The sequence below is a fragment of the Paramisgurnus dabryanus genome, chromosome 1 (genome assembly GCF_030506205.2).
Source record: "Paramisgurnus dabryanus chromosome 1, PD_genome_1.1, whole genome shotgun sequence".
Classification (NCBI taxonomy): domain Eukaryota; kingdom Metazoa; phylum Chordata; class Actinopteri; order Cypriniformes; family Cobitidae; genus Paramisgurnus; species Paramisgurnus dabryanus.
In genome coordinates this window covers 43,320,213-43,339,882 of record NC_133337.1, presented here as the reverse complement: position 1 = coordinate 43,339,882, position 19,670 = coordinate 43,320,213, and the positions used below count along the sequence as shown (strand labels likewise).

General features: G+C 37.0%; 1 protein-coding gene across 1 annotated transcript in view; it reads left to right on the top strand.

The window, feature by feature from the left end:
- Positions 1 to 19,670, top strand: part of cdh10b (cadherin 10, type 2b (T2-cadherin)) — a 70,625-nt gene that overhangs the window by 35,040 nt on the left and 15,915 nt on the right. The window contains exons 3-7 of the mRNA XM_065262559.2: positions 6,039 to 6,333; positions 14,719 to 14,838; positions 16,333 to 16,500; positions 17,317 to 17,504; positions 18,187 to 18,440. Of these exons, the coding sequence (XP_065118631.2) occupies positions 6,039 to 6,333; positions 14,719 to 14,838; positions 16,333 to 16,500; positions 17,317 to 17,504; positions 18,187 to 18,440 (1,025 nt within the window). The remainder of the gene's footprint in view (positions 1 to 6,038; positions 6,334 to 14,718; positions 14,839 to 16,332; positions 16,501 to 17,316; positions 17,505 to 18,186; positions 18,441 to 19,670) is intronic.

Here is a 19,670-nt window from a genome sequence, read left to right as displayed (position 1 = left end):
CTTTCACCTACCATAAAACAATGTAAACCAAACCAGCAACCACTAGCCATCATTTCACCATCTAGGTTAACTATAGATCCATCCGATATAGTAACTTGGATTTGGTTACATGTTGCTTTTGCCAAAATAACTAGCAAACTTGAGATGTATGAAATTCCATCATGTAAGCATAGTCAACAGTGATTGCAAGGTGTTTGGTTTCATTTATTTTTGGGCTATGGTTGGGTGTAGAATTTTGCCTTGTTTTAGCCTAGATGTTTGGATGGCTACTGGAAGTATTTTAAACACAAAATTGCTTGCTGGAAAATATTCTACACTGATGTTAATAAACGTACGGCTGTCAGTTGTCACGTGCAGGCTCTTCAAAATGTATTAGATTTCTGCAGAATATGTTATGAAAACCACAAAACAAACTCTGATCTAGCTTTTAATAACATTGGAACAAAATAAGTGGATTTTTCATATACACCATCTGGACGCACACATGTTAAACCTGCCACATGTTGCAGAAACAGTTGTCTTGTGCATATTTCAAAGCTGTTTCTCAAAGATATTTAGTTCCATGCAGTATGAAGTGGGCACCAGCAACAAAAACTGTAATGAACAATTTGTCTATGCCGGAAATATTTGCATTCATGCATCTGGCAGATGCTTTATACAAAGCAACTTATGATGCATATTATCAGTATGGGGCTCAACCCATGACCTCTGTGCTGCTAACGCAATGCTTTACCAATTAATTAAAAATGAAACTATGGATAAATTATTGTGACCTGGGGTGTATTTCAGAAAGCAGGGTTAACTTATCTTCGGCAAAACCCTGAATTTTTCCATGATTAAACCTGCTTACCCTTATCATGTCGGTTCCAAAACCCCTGATTGATAAAAGTTAGTTGAATCAACCTTCTACTGGTAACCTAGAGTTAATGCATGCACACGAGGAATTCATAAAGACATTTTCAATTTCAAAAATACCCAGGTATGTCACATAACCAGCTTTCTGGAAAACCCCTCAAATCAGAAATACTGTTAAACTGAATCACGTAAGTCAACCGCATACGTCATCAAGGTTTAATATTTCAGGTTCAATTTCAGAAAAGCAATTGTTACATTTCAAGGTAAGAATGAAACTACAATGGTTGTATGTCTTAAAAGAAATAAATCAAAATTTGTGAGAACCTTGATGACGTATGCGGTCGAGCAACGCGACTTCCGGAAAACGCACCCAAAATCCTGTTCGGGACGTGTCCGGCGGAACTGGCATGAATGGCACGAATGGCCACCCTACATGAAGTTCATCCGTCATATGTAATGTTATACACAAGAATCATATAAATGTAGCTTTATGAGAGTTTAAATATTATTTATTATTATTTAACAAAATAATTTTCTTTTATATGTAAATATATGTTTATTTAACTTTATAGCATTGTTGTTATAACACATTCAATAAATAAATGTTTTCCGTTCGCACACACGTTGTCGCGGTTACATGTCTGGACGGAGCTTAAAGTCGGCATGAAACAGAAGTAGAGATTACCTTATTTTCCCAGTGGTGATGTATATTCGAGTGAAGCTTCTGAAATAAAATAAGGCAGGGTGGGATTTGAAATTGTCTATGAAGATCTGATTGGATCTGTGAAGTTGGGTCGTGTTGCTAATGCTAATCACAGCGATCTTCTCCCGGACCACCTGCCATACCGTATGACCGGAAGTAAGGAGAGATTGTTTTGAGAAGGGGGGAGATTTGCGTTTTTGATTAAAGATTATGAGGGCACATGGATTTAAAAAAAAATAATGAAGCTCACAGATAAATAATTTGTAAAAAAAAATACCACAATATTCCTAAACAAATTACAGTTTTTCTTTTTATTTTCATATATAATTATGAAATGATTATTTTATCTTTAACTTTCAGTCTCTGTTTGGCTAGTGGCCAAATATCTTGTCAAAAAGAACAAATGTTTTGACTTTCTAAAGACGAAATGAGACGACGATCATGAATCACCGCTACTGTATGTGAAGGGAGGTTTGGCAGACAATCTGTAGTTGACATTGTATACATTAATTGTACACAGTAATGTTAGCTCAATATCGTTTTTGATACGCTTTAACTATGATTTAAAAGGTAATCTACACTGCAAAAAAAAAAAAAAACTTTATTATTTAATATTTTCGTCTTGTTTTCAGTAAAATATCTAAAAATTCCTAAATCAAGATGTTTTTTCTTTATTGGCAAAATTACCTAAGAAAATAAGTCTAGTTTTTAGACAAAATTTATCAAATTTAGGTAAATTTGTGGATAAAACAAGCAAAAAAATAATTTTTTCTTAAATTTTTTCTTGAATTAAGTGTTTAAGAAAAAAGTTTAAGTAAGAATTTTTTGCATACCCCATTGGCAGATTTTTGCCTGTTTAATCCACAAATTCACTTTAATTAGATTTTTTTGTCTTAAAACTAGACTTATTTTCTTTACTTGAGATTTGTTTATATTTGTGCTTAAAACAAGACAAAAATACAAACTAAGAAAGTAATTTTTTGCAGTGTACTTGTTATTTATTTCGTTTGTTATCAAGAATTCATGATTCCTGGAACCTAAAAAAGCACATTTTGTCCGATTCAAGATTTAAAATTTTCTTTGGTGTGTAAGTGTGTATTAGTACGTGTTAACAATATGCAAAATTTACAAACGCCAAAAGTAAACGATGACACGAGCTATCATCTCCAACGTGAATCTCTTTTCTTGGACTACAACAAACACACTAATTGTAGGCAACAGATTACTTCCTGGGATTAGTGATGTAGACAAGACCGACATTATCATAATTCCTCCTGCTTCAGGTTGTTAACCCCTGTCAGCAACTGAATCTTTTAAACATGGTATGCAGCGTCACATTTCCTGCTGATGTCAGAGGTATTCAGGCCAATCACAACGTACAGATTAGCTGGTCAATCAGGGACATAGAGCTTTTCAACACTGCAAAAATTATTTTCAAGAAAAAAATTATTAGTATTTTTGTCTTGTTTCCGGTAAAAATATCTAAAAATTCTTAAATTAAGATGCTTTTTCTTGATGAGCAAAACGACCCAAGAAAATAAGTCTAGTTCTTAGACCATAAGTATCAAATTTAAGTGATTTTGTGCATAAAACAAGCAAAAAAATCTGCCAATGGGATAAGCAAAAAATCTTGAAATTTTTTCTTAAACAGTGAATTCAAGAAAAATCTGCTTACCCCATTGGCAGATTTTTTTTGCTTGTTTTATGCAAAAAAAAAAAAAAAACTCTAAATTTGATATTTTTGGTCTAAAATCTAGACTTATTTTCTTGGGTCGTTTTGCTCATCAAGAAAAAGCATCTTAATTTAAGAATTTTTCGAAATTTTTACTGAAAACAAGACTAAAATACTACTAGACATTTTTTTCTTGAAATATTTTTTTTTGCAGTGAAATCTTTGCGTTTCAGGAAGAGAGTGAAATCTGGTGCTACATAAATGTATGGAATGTGGAAAATAGGGGTGTCCTCGACTAAGGATTTACATATTCAAATCAGAATTGTCGAATCTTTCCATAGTCGACCGATAGTCGAATCATCTATGTTTGTGTGCATGGGTTGGGAGGGGGCCAGACCAGGTACAAATCGGTAACATTTATTTTCTTTCACAAGCAGCACACATAAACAACTGGCTGATAAAGTGATCAAAACTGTCTTTCAAGTAATAAACAAAGACAAAACTGACGATGCATTTATATATATATATATATATATTTTTTTAAGGTAAAATGTAAGGCAACATTTGTTTAATTATTCCTCATAACATTTTAAAGCCACGATCTACAGAACATCACACAAAAATACATTTTGATAACTAAACCTAAAAAAAAATAACATAGGTGATTCTGCCTTGGAAACTCCGGCTACAATTAAGTGTTTTTATTTAATTTGGAGATAGCGCGTCAAAGCAGTCATGACCAAAAAAAAAACCGAGAAATGACAAATAATTTGTGATTGTGACTGTAATTGATAAAAACTAATCTTTATATACAATTCATTAAACGTTAATTTATAACAAGACAAACACTGAAATTAATGATTTTATAGACACTACGCGTTATTATTTAGCACAGAAATACCTGCTTGCTTGCTTTGACTTTGATCATCTCTGTATTCACTTTAGATACAGAAAGACCGGATGCTATTATTTATTTCAGGAATCTCTTTGCTATCATTTGAAAGTGAACACCGACCGATCATAATATTAAATCACAAGAAAGACATTCGTGTCAAGCAGAAATAGGTTCGGTGCAGATACTAGTTTCCGTTTCATCACCGAAAAAAAAAACGGCTTACCTGTTTTGTAGTTTAACTTTTGAAAAGATAACCACTCTGTTTTAAATACATTTAAAAAACTTATACTCGTCGAAAAACATCCGTTTTTTTAATGTTTAGTTTGATGAACTCCTAAAAATGAGACGCAGAGCACCTAGCCCGTTCGGCTAAATTACATGCGCAAGCATGGCCAGCATGCAATAGCACAACATCGATACAACGAAAAGCTATCCAAAATTTACATACTTAAATTAGATCAGAATTTACATTTATAATAAATACAATTAAAAAAAAACAAAGTGCAGAACAAATATGCAAAATGCCTCAAGTGCACGGAAACAAAACACAAGCCAAATAGTTAAATCAGATAACCCAAAGTGATTAATAAATAAAATAAAATATAGAAATTATTAAAAGAACTAAAGGCATAATATAATTTGCCAGCTTTGTCTTTTAAATGTAGAAACAAAGAGGCAATGGTTTATTAACATAGAGACCTCTTATGGACGTGTAGCCCGGTCACAGGGGTTGTTGGATATATTAACGCTTTTTTAAAATATTTATTAAAAGCTGCTACTTCATATATTATTTGCAGCATTATCATAATATGCAGTATATTAATATATTGTGAGAAAGCTGTTATATGTGAAATCAGATAATGTGTGCACCCATATACGGCAAAAATTGAATGATCCTCATTTCATAACACATCTGTGACGATTCGACTGTGAGATTGGTAGTCGAATCAGGCTTCTCCTATCAATGCATCGAATCTTCGACTATTCGGGGTCACCCCTAGTGGAAAATAATGTTTTTTAACCATAAACCACGCGAACACAATAACATTGTTTTTTAGCAATGAAATAGGTGCTCTTTAAAACGAGTCCCTGCTTTTGATGTTGCCTGATCATTTCTGATTCTGACACATGTACAGTCTCTAAACTGATTGGATATTTTGTCCGGTGTTGTATGAGCTGTCACAGGTCTGGCCTCTTCAGGTAAAATCCTCATCAGGAAAAAGGAAGTCAATCAGATGAAGAGTGCTGCCTGGCCTCCTCCTGTTGCTAAGAGACAGGTGTAAAATGAAAGTTCTGCTCTGAAGTAGTGTTTTGCGTAATTGTAACTGTTCTGAAGAAAAACATCTCTCCTCCACTGAAAGTACAGGATTCTATTGACAGTTTTTAGAGATATCTGGCGTATGCTATCAACCATAGCAAGCACGGGCCTTTCTGCTTTTTCTCAAGTCTGTGCTCTGCAGATAATGACTTGATCACCATTCGGTGCTGTGTTTGCCGTTCAAAAGGAATAACACAAAAAAGAAAACCCATGTAGACAGCCAGAAGAATTTTGAAGTTATTACTGATGCCGATCCAAATGAAACACTAGTTTTACGCACAAAGAAAATTAAACCGTCCAGGCCTTTGAGCAAATTCATATTCACATATTCATAACTCATTTAAAAACATTGCTCACGACACACATTCTGACTTCCACCAGAAAGGATTTAACTGTGTTTAGCAAATGGTTTAACTTCTGCTTCTGTTTGCACAAGATTTAAGGCCGGTAGCTGAACATTTCGACTACACAGACTGAACATATTTGCGAACAATTTGCCAGTCACACACTAAGAAAACAGTAGATTTAGGAACTGTTAATTCCACTATAATGATTATGTCAATTTTTACGTCTTCTCCTTTGTTTTTTTTTCAAGCTCCACTCAGACATGGATACTGAAGATGGTAGCGTAAAGTACGTGCTGACCGGAGACGGGGCTGGAACCGTTTTTGAGATCGATGAGAATTCAGGTGATATCCATGCGACCAGAAGGCTGGACAGGGAAGAAAGGTCTTCATACACTCTTAGCGCCAAAGCCGTTAACAAAACATCTGGACGGGATCTTGAAAGGGCCTCGGAATTCGTCATCAAAATTCACGACATTAATGACAATGAGCCAAAGTTTGCCAAGGACACGTATGTGGCCAGTGTATCAGAGATGTCTAATGTTGGTGAGTGGAAATTAGATTTTTTGCGTATTGGTTCAAGAATTTTCTTACATTTTCTAGAAATGCTTATTGTTTTAGTATTGGGAATAGACACTAGGGTAGTTTTTTTCCAGATTGAACAATTTCCTTAACAGTTACGTTAGCATGAAGTTAAAACAACTTGGTTTTGCAAGTCAATTTCACCTACTATTTTAAGTGTTGACCTGTGATCAGTTGACATTACAAGTTGAAATTTAACTTAATTGGTTAAGTTAAAGTAAAATAAAAGTATATGTTGATTTAACAAAATTGTGCATTTTTACAGTTTAGGGAATAGCTTACATTAAGTGTCTTCTTAAAGGGCACCTAGGGTCCGATTCACGATTGTACGTTTCCTTTGGTGTGTTAGTGTGTATTATTACATGTTATAACACGGCTCTCTGGAATGCTTGATTCTGATTGGTCAGTTGAGACATTTGCAGGTTCGTTCTTTTCAAATAATAACCGCTCCAAAGTAATAACGCATAGCCGTTACTACTTGTATGTTTAAAATCCTTCCGCGCCAACAAAGATTACTGTTTGGTGCCATCTTGTGACAAACACTGGACAACCACAATTAAGAATGTCGGGGCTTATTTCCCGATAACTACCGTCTGCCTCTACATTATCCCTTACTTATTACACGGCTCTCTGGAATGCTTGATTCTGATTGGTCAGTTGAGACATTTGCAGGTTCGTTCTTTTCGAATAATAACCGCTCCAAAATAATTACGCATAGCCGGTACTACTTTTACGAGTAAGATCGCTCCGCGCCAATAAAGATTACTGTTTGTTTGGCGCCATCTTGTGACAAACACTGGACAACCACGACAAGACACAGAGAGCTTACTGAGACTGAACTTGACAAAATAGAGCATGACAGCTACGAAGCCAACACACAAAAAAATACAGAATGGGCATTAAAACTTCTCAAAGACTGGCTAAAAGAGAAAAAAATGGAGACAGACAAGTATGAAGCAGAGGATCTTAATAAGGTATTACGATCATTTTATGCATCTGTGCAAAGTTTCGCGGAAGGATAAAAATGTTAATTTAAAACAAATATGCCAATAAAATGTTTCAAATTCATATTCATGTCCAGTTTTTTTTCTTATGTGACAAGTAGCCGTGTAATAAGTAGCCTCCGCTTCGCGTCGGGTCCTGATCACACTGTCGGGGCTTATTTCCCGATAACTACCGGCTGCCTCTACATTATCCCTTACTTAATGATATGCAAAAGTTACATACCCCAAAGTACGAGTCTCCAAAGTAAATCGCTTTTCTTGGACTACAACAAACACACGGATTGTAGGCAACAGTTTAATTACTGGGATTGGTGATGTAGACAAGACCGACATTATCATAATTCCTCCCCTTCGGACTCACAGCCTGTAGGTTAACTCCTGTCAGTATTGCATTGTGTGTGAATCTTTCGAACATGGTAAGGAGCGTCAGATTTCACACTGATGTCAAAGGTATTTAGACCAATCCCAATGTACAGATTAGCTGGCCAATCAGGGACACAGTGCTTTTCAAATCAATGACTTTTGTACAAAATGTACATTGCAAAAAATTATTTTTAAGAAAAAAAAATCTTAGTATTTTTGTCTTGTTTTCAGTAAAAATATCAAAAGAATTCTTAAATTAAGATGTTTTTTCTTGATGAGCTAAATGACCCAAGAAAATAAATAAGTTTTTACACAAAAAATATCAAAAAGATATTATCCATGAAAAAGCAAAAAAAATCTGCCAATGGAGTAAGCTAATTTTTCTTGAATGTTTCTTGAATTTAGTGTTTAAGAAAAATGTTCAAGATTTTTTGCTTTCCCCATTGGCATATATATATATTTTTTTTGCTTGTTTTATGCACAAAATTTTATATTTTTGGTCTAAAAACTAGACTTATTTTCTTTGGTCGTTTTGCTCATCATGAAAAAGCTATTTTTTGATATTTTTACTGAAAACAAGACAAAAATACTAAGATTTTTTTTTTCCTGAAAATCATTTTTTGCAGTGTAGAGCTATAATAATGTACGGTATGTGGAAAATAATGTGTTTTTTTATCATAAACCACACGAACACATTGTATTATACCAAATACACACAATAACAGTTTTTTAGCAATGAAGTATGTGCCCTTTAAAGGAAAAGTTCACCCAAAAATGAAAAGTCTGTCATCATTTAGGGGCTGTTTACATTTGGTATTAAGATGTGTTTTCGTCGATTGGATCACAAGTGGACGAGAGAGACACATTCTGTTTACACCTGGTATTTAAATCCGTCTCTTTTGTCCACTTTCGTCCACTTCTGTCTTGATTACTTTTTGGGGATTTTCTGTGGAGACTTTGGGGGGAGGGTCTGTGGAGACATAATTAATATTATGTCGGAGTCCGCTGCTTGTGTTGTTAGTAAACATGCTGCAGAGTGTTTTGTTCATGTATATGTAAGAGCTTTCTCCGATTTTTCAGCGCATTTCATAAAATAAGATTGCGCAACTTTCACATGCTCGCAAAGTAAAACTAATGACAGATGCGGAGATCAGCCGCTTTAGATGTAACAATGAAAGCCTAAAGATAGCGCTGTACACCGTGTGTTCGTGCTAGAATTCAAAAAGACGTAAAAACATGTATTCAGTACCTCAGATTACATAAGTAGGCGGGGAGAAGGCGGTCCATGTGGCTGTTTAAACACATTCAACCACATGCGCGTTTAAACCACAAAAGCAATCAGATCAAAAGTATTTTCATATACCTCTGAATGTGGTTGAAAGTGGACGAGCTCAAAACGTTTTTCCACTTGTGATCCGATCGACAAAAACACATCTTAATACCAAGTGTAAACAGCCCCTTACTCACTTTCATGTTGTTGCAAACCTGTACCAAACCAGTCCGAACCCCAATGACTTCCTTTGTATTATTTTTCCCTACTATGGCAGTCAATGGGGCCACTGATCGGTTTGGTTACAAACATTCCTCAAAATATCTTCATTCGTGTTTATCAGAACAAATACATTTATACAGGTTGTAACAACAAGAGAGGGAGTAATTAGGATAACAGAATTTTCATTTTTGGGTGCACTATCCCTTTAATGACAATTTGCATGTAGTGCAACTATTGCATAAAACATTTATGTCGTGTTTTTACATCGACCTAGGTGCAAGTTATTTTTGCAAGTGTACTGCATCATTAACATCAATCACACACTCACTCACACAAGAACCCAAATTATGCCACGTAAACATCCAGGCCGAATGGAAGTAGCTCTGGACAAACCGGGCTGAAAAGCTTCCACAGAGGATAATTCAGAATAATTGCTTGTTGAGAAGAAAACTTTACCCAGCCACTTAATCAGCGCTGATTATAACTATGACAAACGAACAACTTCAAATGATTTGCAGAAAGGATAAAGATCTCGCAATATTCCGTTTAAATTCTTTCAATTATCAGCGCATTTATCCCCATTTAGAGAAGCAGAGAGAATCAGTAGCGAAAGTAAATGAACGGGATGTTGCGAGTAAAAATCAATTACTCTTCACGGAGCAACAAATTAACCCGCAGGTTTATCTCAAATGAATCAAAACTCATTTGCGGCTCCGACAAAAACAAGGCAGCCGGTTTTGATTAAAGATTTTGTGCTATGATAAGATAATCATTGTGGATCTTAATCATTTTGACCGGCAAATGAATCAAAGACTAATCACAAGGAAATTGTGCTTCAAGTGCTTGTGTATATCTTGGTGAACCTTTTTGTGTCTGTCAGTTCATAAGGCTTTTTTCGAGGACGCTTTACGCTTGACACAAAGCCTGTGTGAAACGTTGGCCAAAATTAAATTAATATGTTCAGATACTTTCAATTTTTGAGTTTGTTGCTAGATTTATTTGGTGAATTATCAAATTGGATTTCTATCCACAGATCAGCACTGTTTACACTTTCTGGGGAAATCAAATAGACTTCTGATTTCACACATCCTCATTAAAACCAAGAGGTATTTATAATTCAATAAAATCTCTATTTGGAGAGTAGATCTTATTGCTGTCGTTTTTGTTGAAAGAGAGATCTCTCAGGCTTGAAACACTAGACGTCATCTTTTCAGACCCCTCAAGCTTCAGGGACTTTCTGTTTGGTTCTTACATTACAGCATCCGATCTCCTCCGTTGGGTTTCTTAAAGTACCTGTGTCTTACAAGCTGACTACATGCAGTGATTCTTATCATGATAAATGGCAGATTTATTCCTGCACTGTCACTACTGATTCTCATTTTCCTCAAACGTAAAAGCGTGGAGTATTACTGCATCTTCGACTCTGGGTAGAGGCGTTATTTATTCAACACAATCTGGAAAAAGAAGGCTTGTAAACGGACCACAGTTCCCCCCAAGGCTTTTGAAACCCAAGCTACGTCTTTATTTTCCGGAAGGCTTGTTCTTCCTTTCATTGCTCTGTTGGGTTCAAAGTTACATCATCCACGGTCCTCAAACATAAATGGGACGCTGTGCTCATTTGACACTTTGCCTCTTTCTTTCTCCCGGCTGTGTATGATTTCGCGAATGCCTCTGCTTGCCAAACCGAGGGGTCACGGTGGTACTCACATTTAAACCGAACAAACTGGCCATGTGTTGTGAACGTGCCTGCCGTTAATCAGGTCTGGCCATCCATGAAGACAGAGACTCCGTTTCTCTCCGTGTTTTCTAAATGGGATCGGAGGGAGACAGATGTTTCCTCATTCATTAGTATTCTCAGAGTTGTTCGGAGAGCGAACGTCGCTCGTCTGAGGTCTTGTCGATGCCAAGGACGCCACTGATCCATGGCAGAAACAACACGGGCGTTCGGTCCACCTTCAAAAGGTCAGAATGAGAAAACGTAAAGTCACCTCTAAAGTAAATCAGAAGACACAACAGTAAGATGTCAGTAGTACAAAAATGAAATAAAGAGCGACCTCGGAGGAAGCGACCCGAGAAAGCCGTGATTGTAATGGAAAGCGAGGCTGTTGGCAAACAGGAATGCGGAGTGATTTTGTCCTTGACGTTGCTGGACAAAAGTTCTTCTATCTATAAACAGCACAAGATCAAACTGCAGTTGTTGTTACACATGGTACTGTACACAACACATCAAAATCATTAAAGATTTTTTGATGCTTCAGGATCTTGCTGAAGCATCTCACATTTCAGCAAATATCTGATTGGATGGATAAGGCTCATTTTTAAATTGTTGTACATTGTCATACAAGCATGCCTATGACCTCACAGTGTCCCAAAAAGGATTTCACCATCTAGTTCAGTGGCCAGCACAGAGTCTATGGCTGTTTCTCAATATGCGTTCTTCAGCGATCTTGCTTCCTTGTGTTCTTGCTCTACGTCATCATTAACCATCAAAGTTTAATTCCATTTCTCAAGAACGCAAGTACAGGGAACGCATGCAAATACCCGGATGCGTTCTTGATATCGAGGATGCATCAAGTGCAGACTTGCATGCTGTAATCTCTTTATGCCCCAGAAGACATTGCGGCAAAACAATGGCGGAGATCAGGTGACCAAGAGGAAGTTCGCACAAATCTCAATTCTCACAAGTGCGTTCTGTGTTCTCGCGACCTTCTGAGTTGGTTCTTCCAAGGTCGCCTGGCAAGACCGATCTCCACGAGAATGCAAGTCTGTTGAGAAATAGCCTATGAGTTGCCCGCCAAAGCACATTATATTAAAAGCCTCAATTTTAGTATTTATTACATATTTTTTATATTAGCTTGGCTTCTTTTATGCAATGATAAAACATATCAACAATAAAATAAAATAAACAGGTAAATTTTTTTTGAGTAGACTATATAAAAATTTATCCATTGTGGTAGCCCTTGCTCACAAAAATGTTGGAGACCCCTGGTCTAGATTAACTATAGACCAGATACTATAAAGTCCAGCTATGAGTACCCAGCCAAAAAAAACTTGAATGCAATTTTTGTCAAAAATAACTTGTGAGATGTATGACATTCCGACATGTAAGCAAAGTCAACAGTGATTACAAGCGGTTTGCTTTCATTTATTTATTTATTTTTGACTATGGTTAGACGTCTTATACATTTTCACTGCCAGCCCAAATTTTGCCTTGTTCTTAGACGTCTGGGCTGTGTTTGGACATCAATTAGACATCTTTTAAACACAAAATTGTTCGCTAGGGGAACACTTCATGTTTACTGTAATATATATAAGTTGTTCCCTTTAGCACTGTAATGGTTTATCACTTTATTTAAACATTACATTTAAACTGCAGTAAAATTTGGAAGAACATTTTATAATCACAGACACGTCATCCTACAGCAGCCCAAAGTAGTCTCGACCTGAAAACAACCCCCTCCTCCTAAATTCATGTTAGTTTTGGATTAAATTGTGTAATTATAGTGTGTTTTGAGGGGATTATTAGCTTGAAGTTTCTCTGTAACATAAGGTAGATTCCATCAGAGCGGAAAATGAATGGGATGACCCAACGAGCGAGCCGGCAGAAGCAAACCTACAATTAAAGACGCATCCATCCCACCGTGGTGCTGGAGTAATTATGAGACAGGATTTAGATAAGAACTACGCTAAGATAAGGAAGATGAAAACACATGGAGTGATCATGCATTACCCTTGATCCCATTGGGGGTTTTGGGGGATGGCGATGTGTGTGTGTGTGTGTGTGTATATATATATATATATATATATATATACAGGGTGCGATTTGCCGGGGGGGATGCGTGGGATTTCCCCCTTTCTGGTCAATGTATCCCTGCCTCTGCTTAATTATTTTTATCCCCGGTGGGGATAAATGTATCCCCCCCTCAAAGTGATCAGTGCTACTACACTAGTGGCGAGACGCATCACAAAACTTATCACAGATCCGTGGTGTGATTAAAGTCAATTTTATTTTAAAATGCGCTAGTTTAGCTGGCTCTGATACAGCTGCCGCGCAGCCTCTCTGTATTCACCACTCTGAAGACTTGCTCAATGTCCCGCCCACGGCGCTATCTGATTGGTTACACACCCGGTTACACCTCACGAGTAATAGCCTATCAACACTTGCGAGATGGTTGTGGATCTGTGTGTCAAACGAAGGAACGCAGCATTCAGCAGCATATTATTCAGGCGCATATCAATAAGGCGGGAATAAACATCACAATCTGATTATCTGTTTATGATGACAACCAGAGTTAGTGTCCCAGTCACACCACTGAGAATGGCCGAAGTTACACATATGGTTTAGCGAGGCGCGGGCGCGTCCAGTTCGCACAAATGAGGCTAATTGACTAACAAATAATGCATCTGTTTTTTCTATAATTTCACTGTAGCTCACCATCGGGGTGTAAAATTAACGTTATAACTTTAAAAGCAGCAGTAAAACTGTTTCTACTGTAATGGTTTAACTTTGCAACCAATCCATTGTTCATATTTATGTTTAAGTTGACACTACGTTGTGCCATAGTTTTGCCATTCAAGATTTAATTCTTGCGTGTTTTTGCGTTGTGCATGATCACAGTTCATATGTGTGGGGAAAAATAAGCTATTAGAGTAAAAATTTTGCGTTAGGCTGCTTCATGAGTTAATAAGAATTTTTTTTTACAATTCCTGCAAATGCAGTGATGAGTTCAAGTTCTCATGATTTATTTTTATGAATTAAAATGTTTTGAAATGTGCTGTGGACAGAGACGCATTATGTCAAGAATTATAAAAACAATCGTCAATAAGCTCATAATTTGTGCTAAAATAGTCTAAATGTTTAGTTTTAAAATCATTTTAAAAAGCTGGTTATATTTTGATGTTTCTGCGCAAGTTCAGCATACAGTGAGGTTCGGGTTTGTTCCGATCAGAGCTCGTGAGCGGAGAGCGCATTTCTGAATATTATATATAAAATAATAATAATATTATAATGGATTTTTGTTAGGTCGGACAATGATTACCAAATTTCTCTCTTATATTGCTCTTCATAATCACTGAAAACAGTTAAAAAAAGTTAAAACTAGTGGTAGGTACAAAATGACTCATGACAAAATATGGTGGGTACCCACCGTCACCCAAATCAACGCCTATGAAAACATCCCCCCCTCTGTTTTTTTCACAAATCGCACCCTGTATATATATATATATATATATATATATATATATATATATATATATATATATATATATATATATATATATTCATATGTTTTACAACCCATATTTTAGATACATGTGGTTCATGGTGCACCGTTAGGATGGATTACTTCAATCAAGGTTCAGGTTTTGATATTGAATCATGTATGAATCATGTTTTACAGATTTGTTGGGGCTTACTGGTGCTGAAAATCCGGTAATGTTTGTGCATAACTTAAATCTATCTCTATAATTCTCTGTCTCTTTCTTCTTTAGGTGCATTTGTAATAAGAGTCACTGCCACTGATGCAGATGATGAAGCATATGGAAACAGTGCCAAGCTGGTTTACAGCATACTGCAGGGCCAGCCGTATTTCTCAATTGAACCTGAAACTGGTAAGTTGAGCAGATATTAGAGAGCAAGCATACTTGGGTCTGAATTCGCGTACTGTTTAGATGAAGGACATTTACATTGACCGTTGAATAGTAGGTACTATATACTGTAGCAGTGGTGGCAGGTGACTTACTTTTTCCGAGGGCGCTCAATGCGAAGTTCGTCACAAGATGTATGTAGCCCGTCATGTGCGTGGTTCCTTTTTTAAAAAAATATGTGTTCTGCGCGTCGAGTGATCCGATGTGTATCACGTTTCTTGTCAAAATAAGTGCCTGCTGCAGATGTGTCTAAAGGGTTTATGATAAAAGAGACGCTCACGTTTGCTCATCTCATGCGTAATCAGAGTTTACTGTTAAGGGAGTGTGTTGCGTGTATTTTTGTGAACGTGAGCATCTCTTTTATCATAAACGGTTTTGACGCGTGTGCAGCAGGCACTTATTTTGGCAAAACACGTGATGCACATGGTTTACATGACACAACAAACACATATGTGGAAAACACAAGCAACACACATGACAATCCGAACACTTATTTTGAATTTGCGCCCCTCGGATGAGCAGTCATGAGCCGCCACTGCTATATTTTATGAATATGGATGGTATGAATGAATTCGAACGTACTACATCCGCCATGTTGATACATCACGTGACATACGCCATAAACAAGCACAATTCACTTGGAATTGGAAACATGGTTACTATACTTTTACCACAATAAAGCCATGGTTAATTTTCATAAGGTTAAGACACAAGAGACAGCTATTTAATATATGTATTTGCATTTGAATAGAGCTGCTCTACCGCTTTCTGGATTTTTGAATAAAACAACACCCCTCCGTCGTCGTCTTCGTTGGATAACTTCTCTACTGGGGATCACGTTATAGCAAAGACAGTGCTGATTGAATGAACACTCTGGGATTTTGCCAGAAGTTGTAGGTCATCCGGGTACTTTTCACTAAATACATTTACATATCGTCATTTAGCAGACGCTTTTGTCCATAGCGACTTGCGAATGAGGTAACAATAGAAGCAATTAGAGCAACACAAGAACAGCAATACATAAGTGCACTAGAACTCATCAAGTTTAACACAGTATACATAGCCAAGGGTATGTCATTTTTTACAGAGAATGTAAAGATAAGAATAGAAAAAAAGAAAAGATATTAGGAGGTGAGGTGTTCGCGGAAGATATATTTTTAAGCCGATTCTTATCAATCTGGTATTGGCGGTGAATTATTTTATTGTAGGAAACCGGGGTGTAGATTTGTGATGTCATTTCCACTAATAATCTTATCAAAACCTTGATTTAAAGATTGACATCCTACTCAATTAAAACTCGTTCTTTAAAATACCCTAAGGCATACAATTAATTTCCATGGTTTAGCTTTTTTCCTTATCCACCTGACTTTTTTTGGCGTGACATTAACATATAAATAATGAAGACAGAAAACTCATTAAATTGCACCTAACAAAACCTGTGTCCATTCGTTTTATCAGGCGTCATAAGGACGGCCCTTCCAAACATGATTCGAGAGAACCGAGAGCACTATCAGGTGGTCATTCAGGCTAAGGACATGGCCGGACAGATGGGGGGTCTCTCTGGGACCGCTACAGTCAACATCACCCTGTTGGATGTCAACAACAGTCCTCCTCGATTTCCCCATAGTAAGAAAACCTTTCGATTCATGCGCATGCTGTGTCATAAGGTGGTATAGCATTTTATTTTACATTTACACTGTTGGCAAGCACATTTATCAAAAGGAACTGGCTGTCATGAGTTCCCTGGGATTTGAACCCATTGGTAACTTTTGAACCCATTTTTTAATAAAAGTATTAAGACATTGTCAGATAAGAAAACTACCAAAAGCATGGAAAATGGATGCTTTAAAACAAGGTCTATATCAAATGTGTCAAACTATTGATTATTTATGCAGACAAGATGTTTATGTACTCCACAACGCTTGAAAAAAGACATCAAATCAGCATCATCTGCATATGGAATTAGACTGTTGAATGAAGTTGTTTGGATGTTTTGCATTTCTGTGTTATGTTTCAAAGGACACAGTACAGCGCAAACTCATCTAATATGTACGGCCATTACTTCATCTGACCGAGCTGAATCACAACATGAATCCAGAACAACATTTCTACAAAAAGAGGCTTTAGAATTGGAGAGGAGGCTGAAAACTAGAAAGAGATGAAGACAGAGAGCGAGCTCACAACAGGAGCTTCATTCGGGGTGATAATCCCTCTTTTTGCCACGGTCTCAAATCCAATACAAGAGCCACATCAGAAACAGTTTGGGTTTAAAAGGAACCTCCTCCAATGCCTCATCGGAGCTGAAATTCTATTAAAGAATAACCACCGAGAGGCGGATAAATAAATAGACAAATACACGCCGAAACGCATCTGCTGAGAACAAAGAGTTCGTGCAAACACCTGACTGTTTACTCAATTGATCCATTTTTCCCTCGTCTCCAGGTACTTACCATCTCTCCACTCCCGAGTCGGCAGATATCGGCTCGGCGGTGGGCCGGATTAAAGCGTTCGACGCGGACGTCGGAGAGAATGCGGAGATGTGGTACTCCATCCTGGATGGAGATGGCCAAGATGTCTTCAACGTAATCACAGACGGAACCAGCCAGGAAGGGGTTATAACTGTAAAACGGGTAAACAGGCCTATATCTCATGTTTTATACATCAAATTCTCTAACTTTAAATAAAATCCGCACCATTCTACGTCGTTTTCTTATTTTTCATTCTCCCTAAACACACACTTTGCATTGGTACAAAGCGACGTGCTTAGAAAGTAATCCCCTAAATCGAAGCCTTCGTGTCCTATCAACTTTACAAAGGTGCTTAATTCTATTCACCTCCGAAAAGTCCCTTTTGTGTAGTGCCGGGATCTATTTGCCAGCTGAAATCTGCCTATAGCTTTATATCCACTCTCTGTTGGGTCAGGCTTTGATGAGACTTAGGCAATTATGCTAATCTTATTGCTCAAACTGGAATGAAAGAGAGCTGTGGAAGCATGTCTGAATGGACGAGAGGTAAAAGATCACACCTTGAGCCTTTAATCGTTTCATAATTAAAAGGCTGCATTAAATGGACGATGCTCTGCCTTTATTAAAAAGACATTCAGCTCGAAAGAAAAGGGGCAGTGATAAGCGCTCTTCAATAAAAGTATCGAAAACGGATGGGGTTTAGATTCAGCAAAGTTTAGCCGGAGCTCGTTGTTAATCCGGGAGCGAATAGAAACAGATCTGAAATGTAAGCCTTCCTTTTATTCAAACAGGACACGAGGACATGCCTAACATCTTATCTTTTCTCGTGTGACCTTTTGTCATTCAGCCACTGGATTACGAGAGTAAGAGGTTGTACTCGCTGCGGGTGCAGGTGACCAACACGCACATAGATCGACGCTTCGAGCACCTGGGCCCTTTCAGCGACACGGCGGTGGTCAGAATCACAGTCACGGACGTGGACGAACCTCCGGTCTTCAGTCGAGCCCTGTACATTTTTGAGGTCGATGAGGACACCCCTGCCGGCAGCTCGGTTGGCAGTGTAATGGCCCGAGACCCTGATATGATCAATCACCTGGTCAAGTGAGTAACCATTGGTTGATTTATTAAAATTAAGTTATAAACTGAAATAGATATTGATGTTGATGGATTCATAGCATACTTTTTTGCCAAACTGGTTTTATTCAGTTTAGTTGGTTAGCTTTGGCAATTAGTAAACATCATGCAGGCAAAAGCGATGGCCAAGTGTAGACCTTTACATTTATGCATTTGGCAGACACTTTTATCCAACACAATTTACAGTGCATTCAAGGTACATTGGGATACATGGGATCGAACCCATTATAAAGCTAAAAAAGCTTAACACTGTCCAAAAAGTACAACCAGGGCCAGTAACCTGTCAAAAAGTACACATTTTGTTCCTAAAGAAAGTATATTAGTACCTCACAGATAAATACTACCTTCCAGGTACCTTATAAGAAGACATTTTTAAAAAATTTGACTTTTTCAATGTTTACGTGCTACAATTGGGTCCCTAGTGCTTCTATCAACCTAGAAAATGTGAAAAATATCAACCCAGTAACTAAGTTTTGATAAACCATTCTCCCCTTGTGATGTCCCCACATGGAAAAAACATATATAAACATATATGTTTCAATATAGGTTTTGATATAGGTTTTACATATATGTGACATATATAAAATTGGCCGTTTTCCTATATTATATGTACATATATGTACATATATGCACATATATGTTAACCTATATATTGGTAAAATTATTAAAATCTGTAGCTGCTAATAAATTAAACATAAATAAAGGTCCAACCAATGACAGTCTGCACCTGCAGGAGCGAGGATTCAAACCTCCAACCTTCCGATCACCAAAAAAAATGCAATCCCACGTGCCACTGCTGGGATTCGAACACCCAACCTTCTGATCATTAGACAACTTGCTCTACCATCTGCACTACTGTCGCTGTTAAATAACACTGAACAGTAGCTGTTAAATTAAACCATTTTGTTATACATGTCCTAGACAGATCTTGTAAATGTTTTAAATGTGCAGACATCATAACTTTATTTAATAATTCACATAATTTATGGCCTTTATATGCACATATATGCACCTCAATTTTGCATATATGCAGCATATATATTATCATATATGGGCATATATGCTGTATATGTGCAGCATATATGTGCATATTAGCTGCATATAGGTTTCATATATGTGCATATATGCTATATATATGTGCATATATGCTGTATATGTGCTGCATATATGTGCATATTAGCTGCATATATGTTTCAT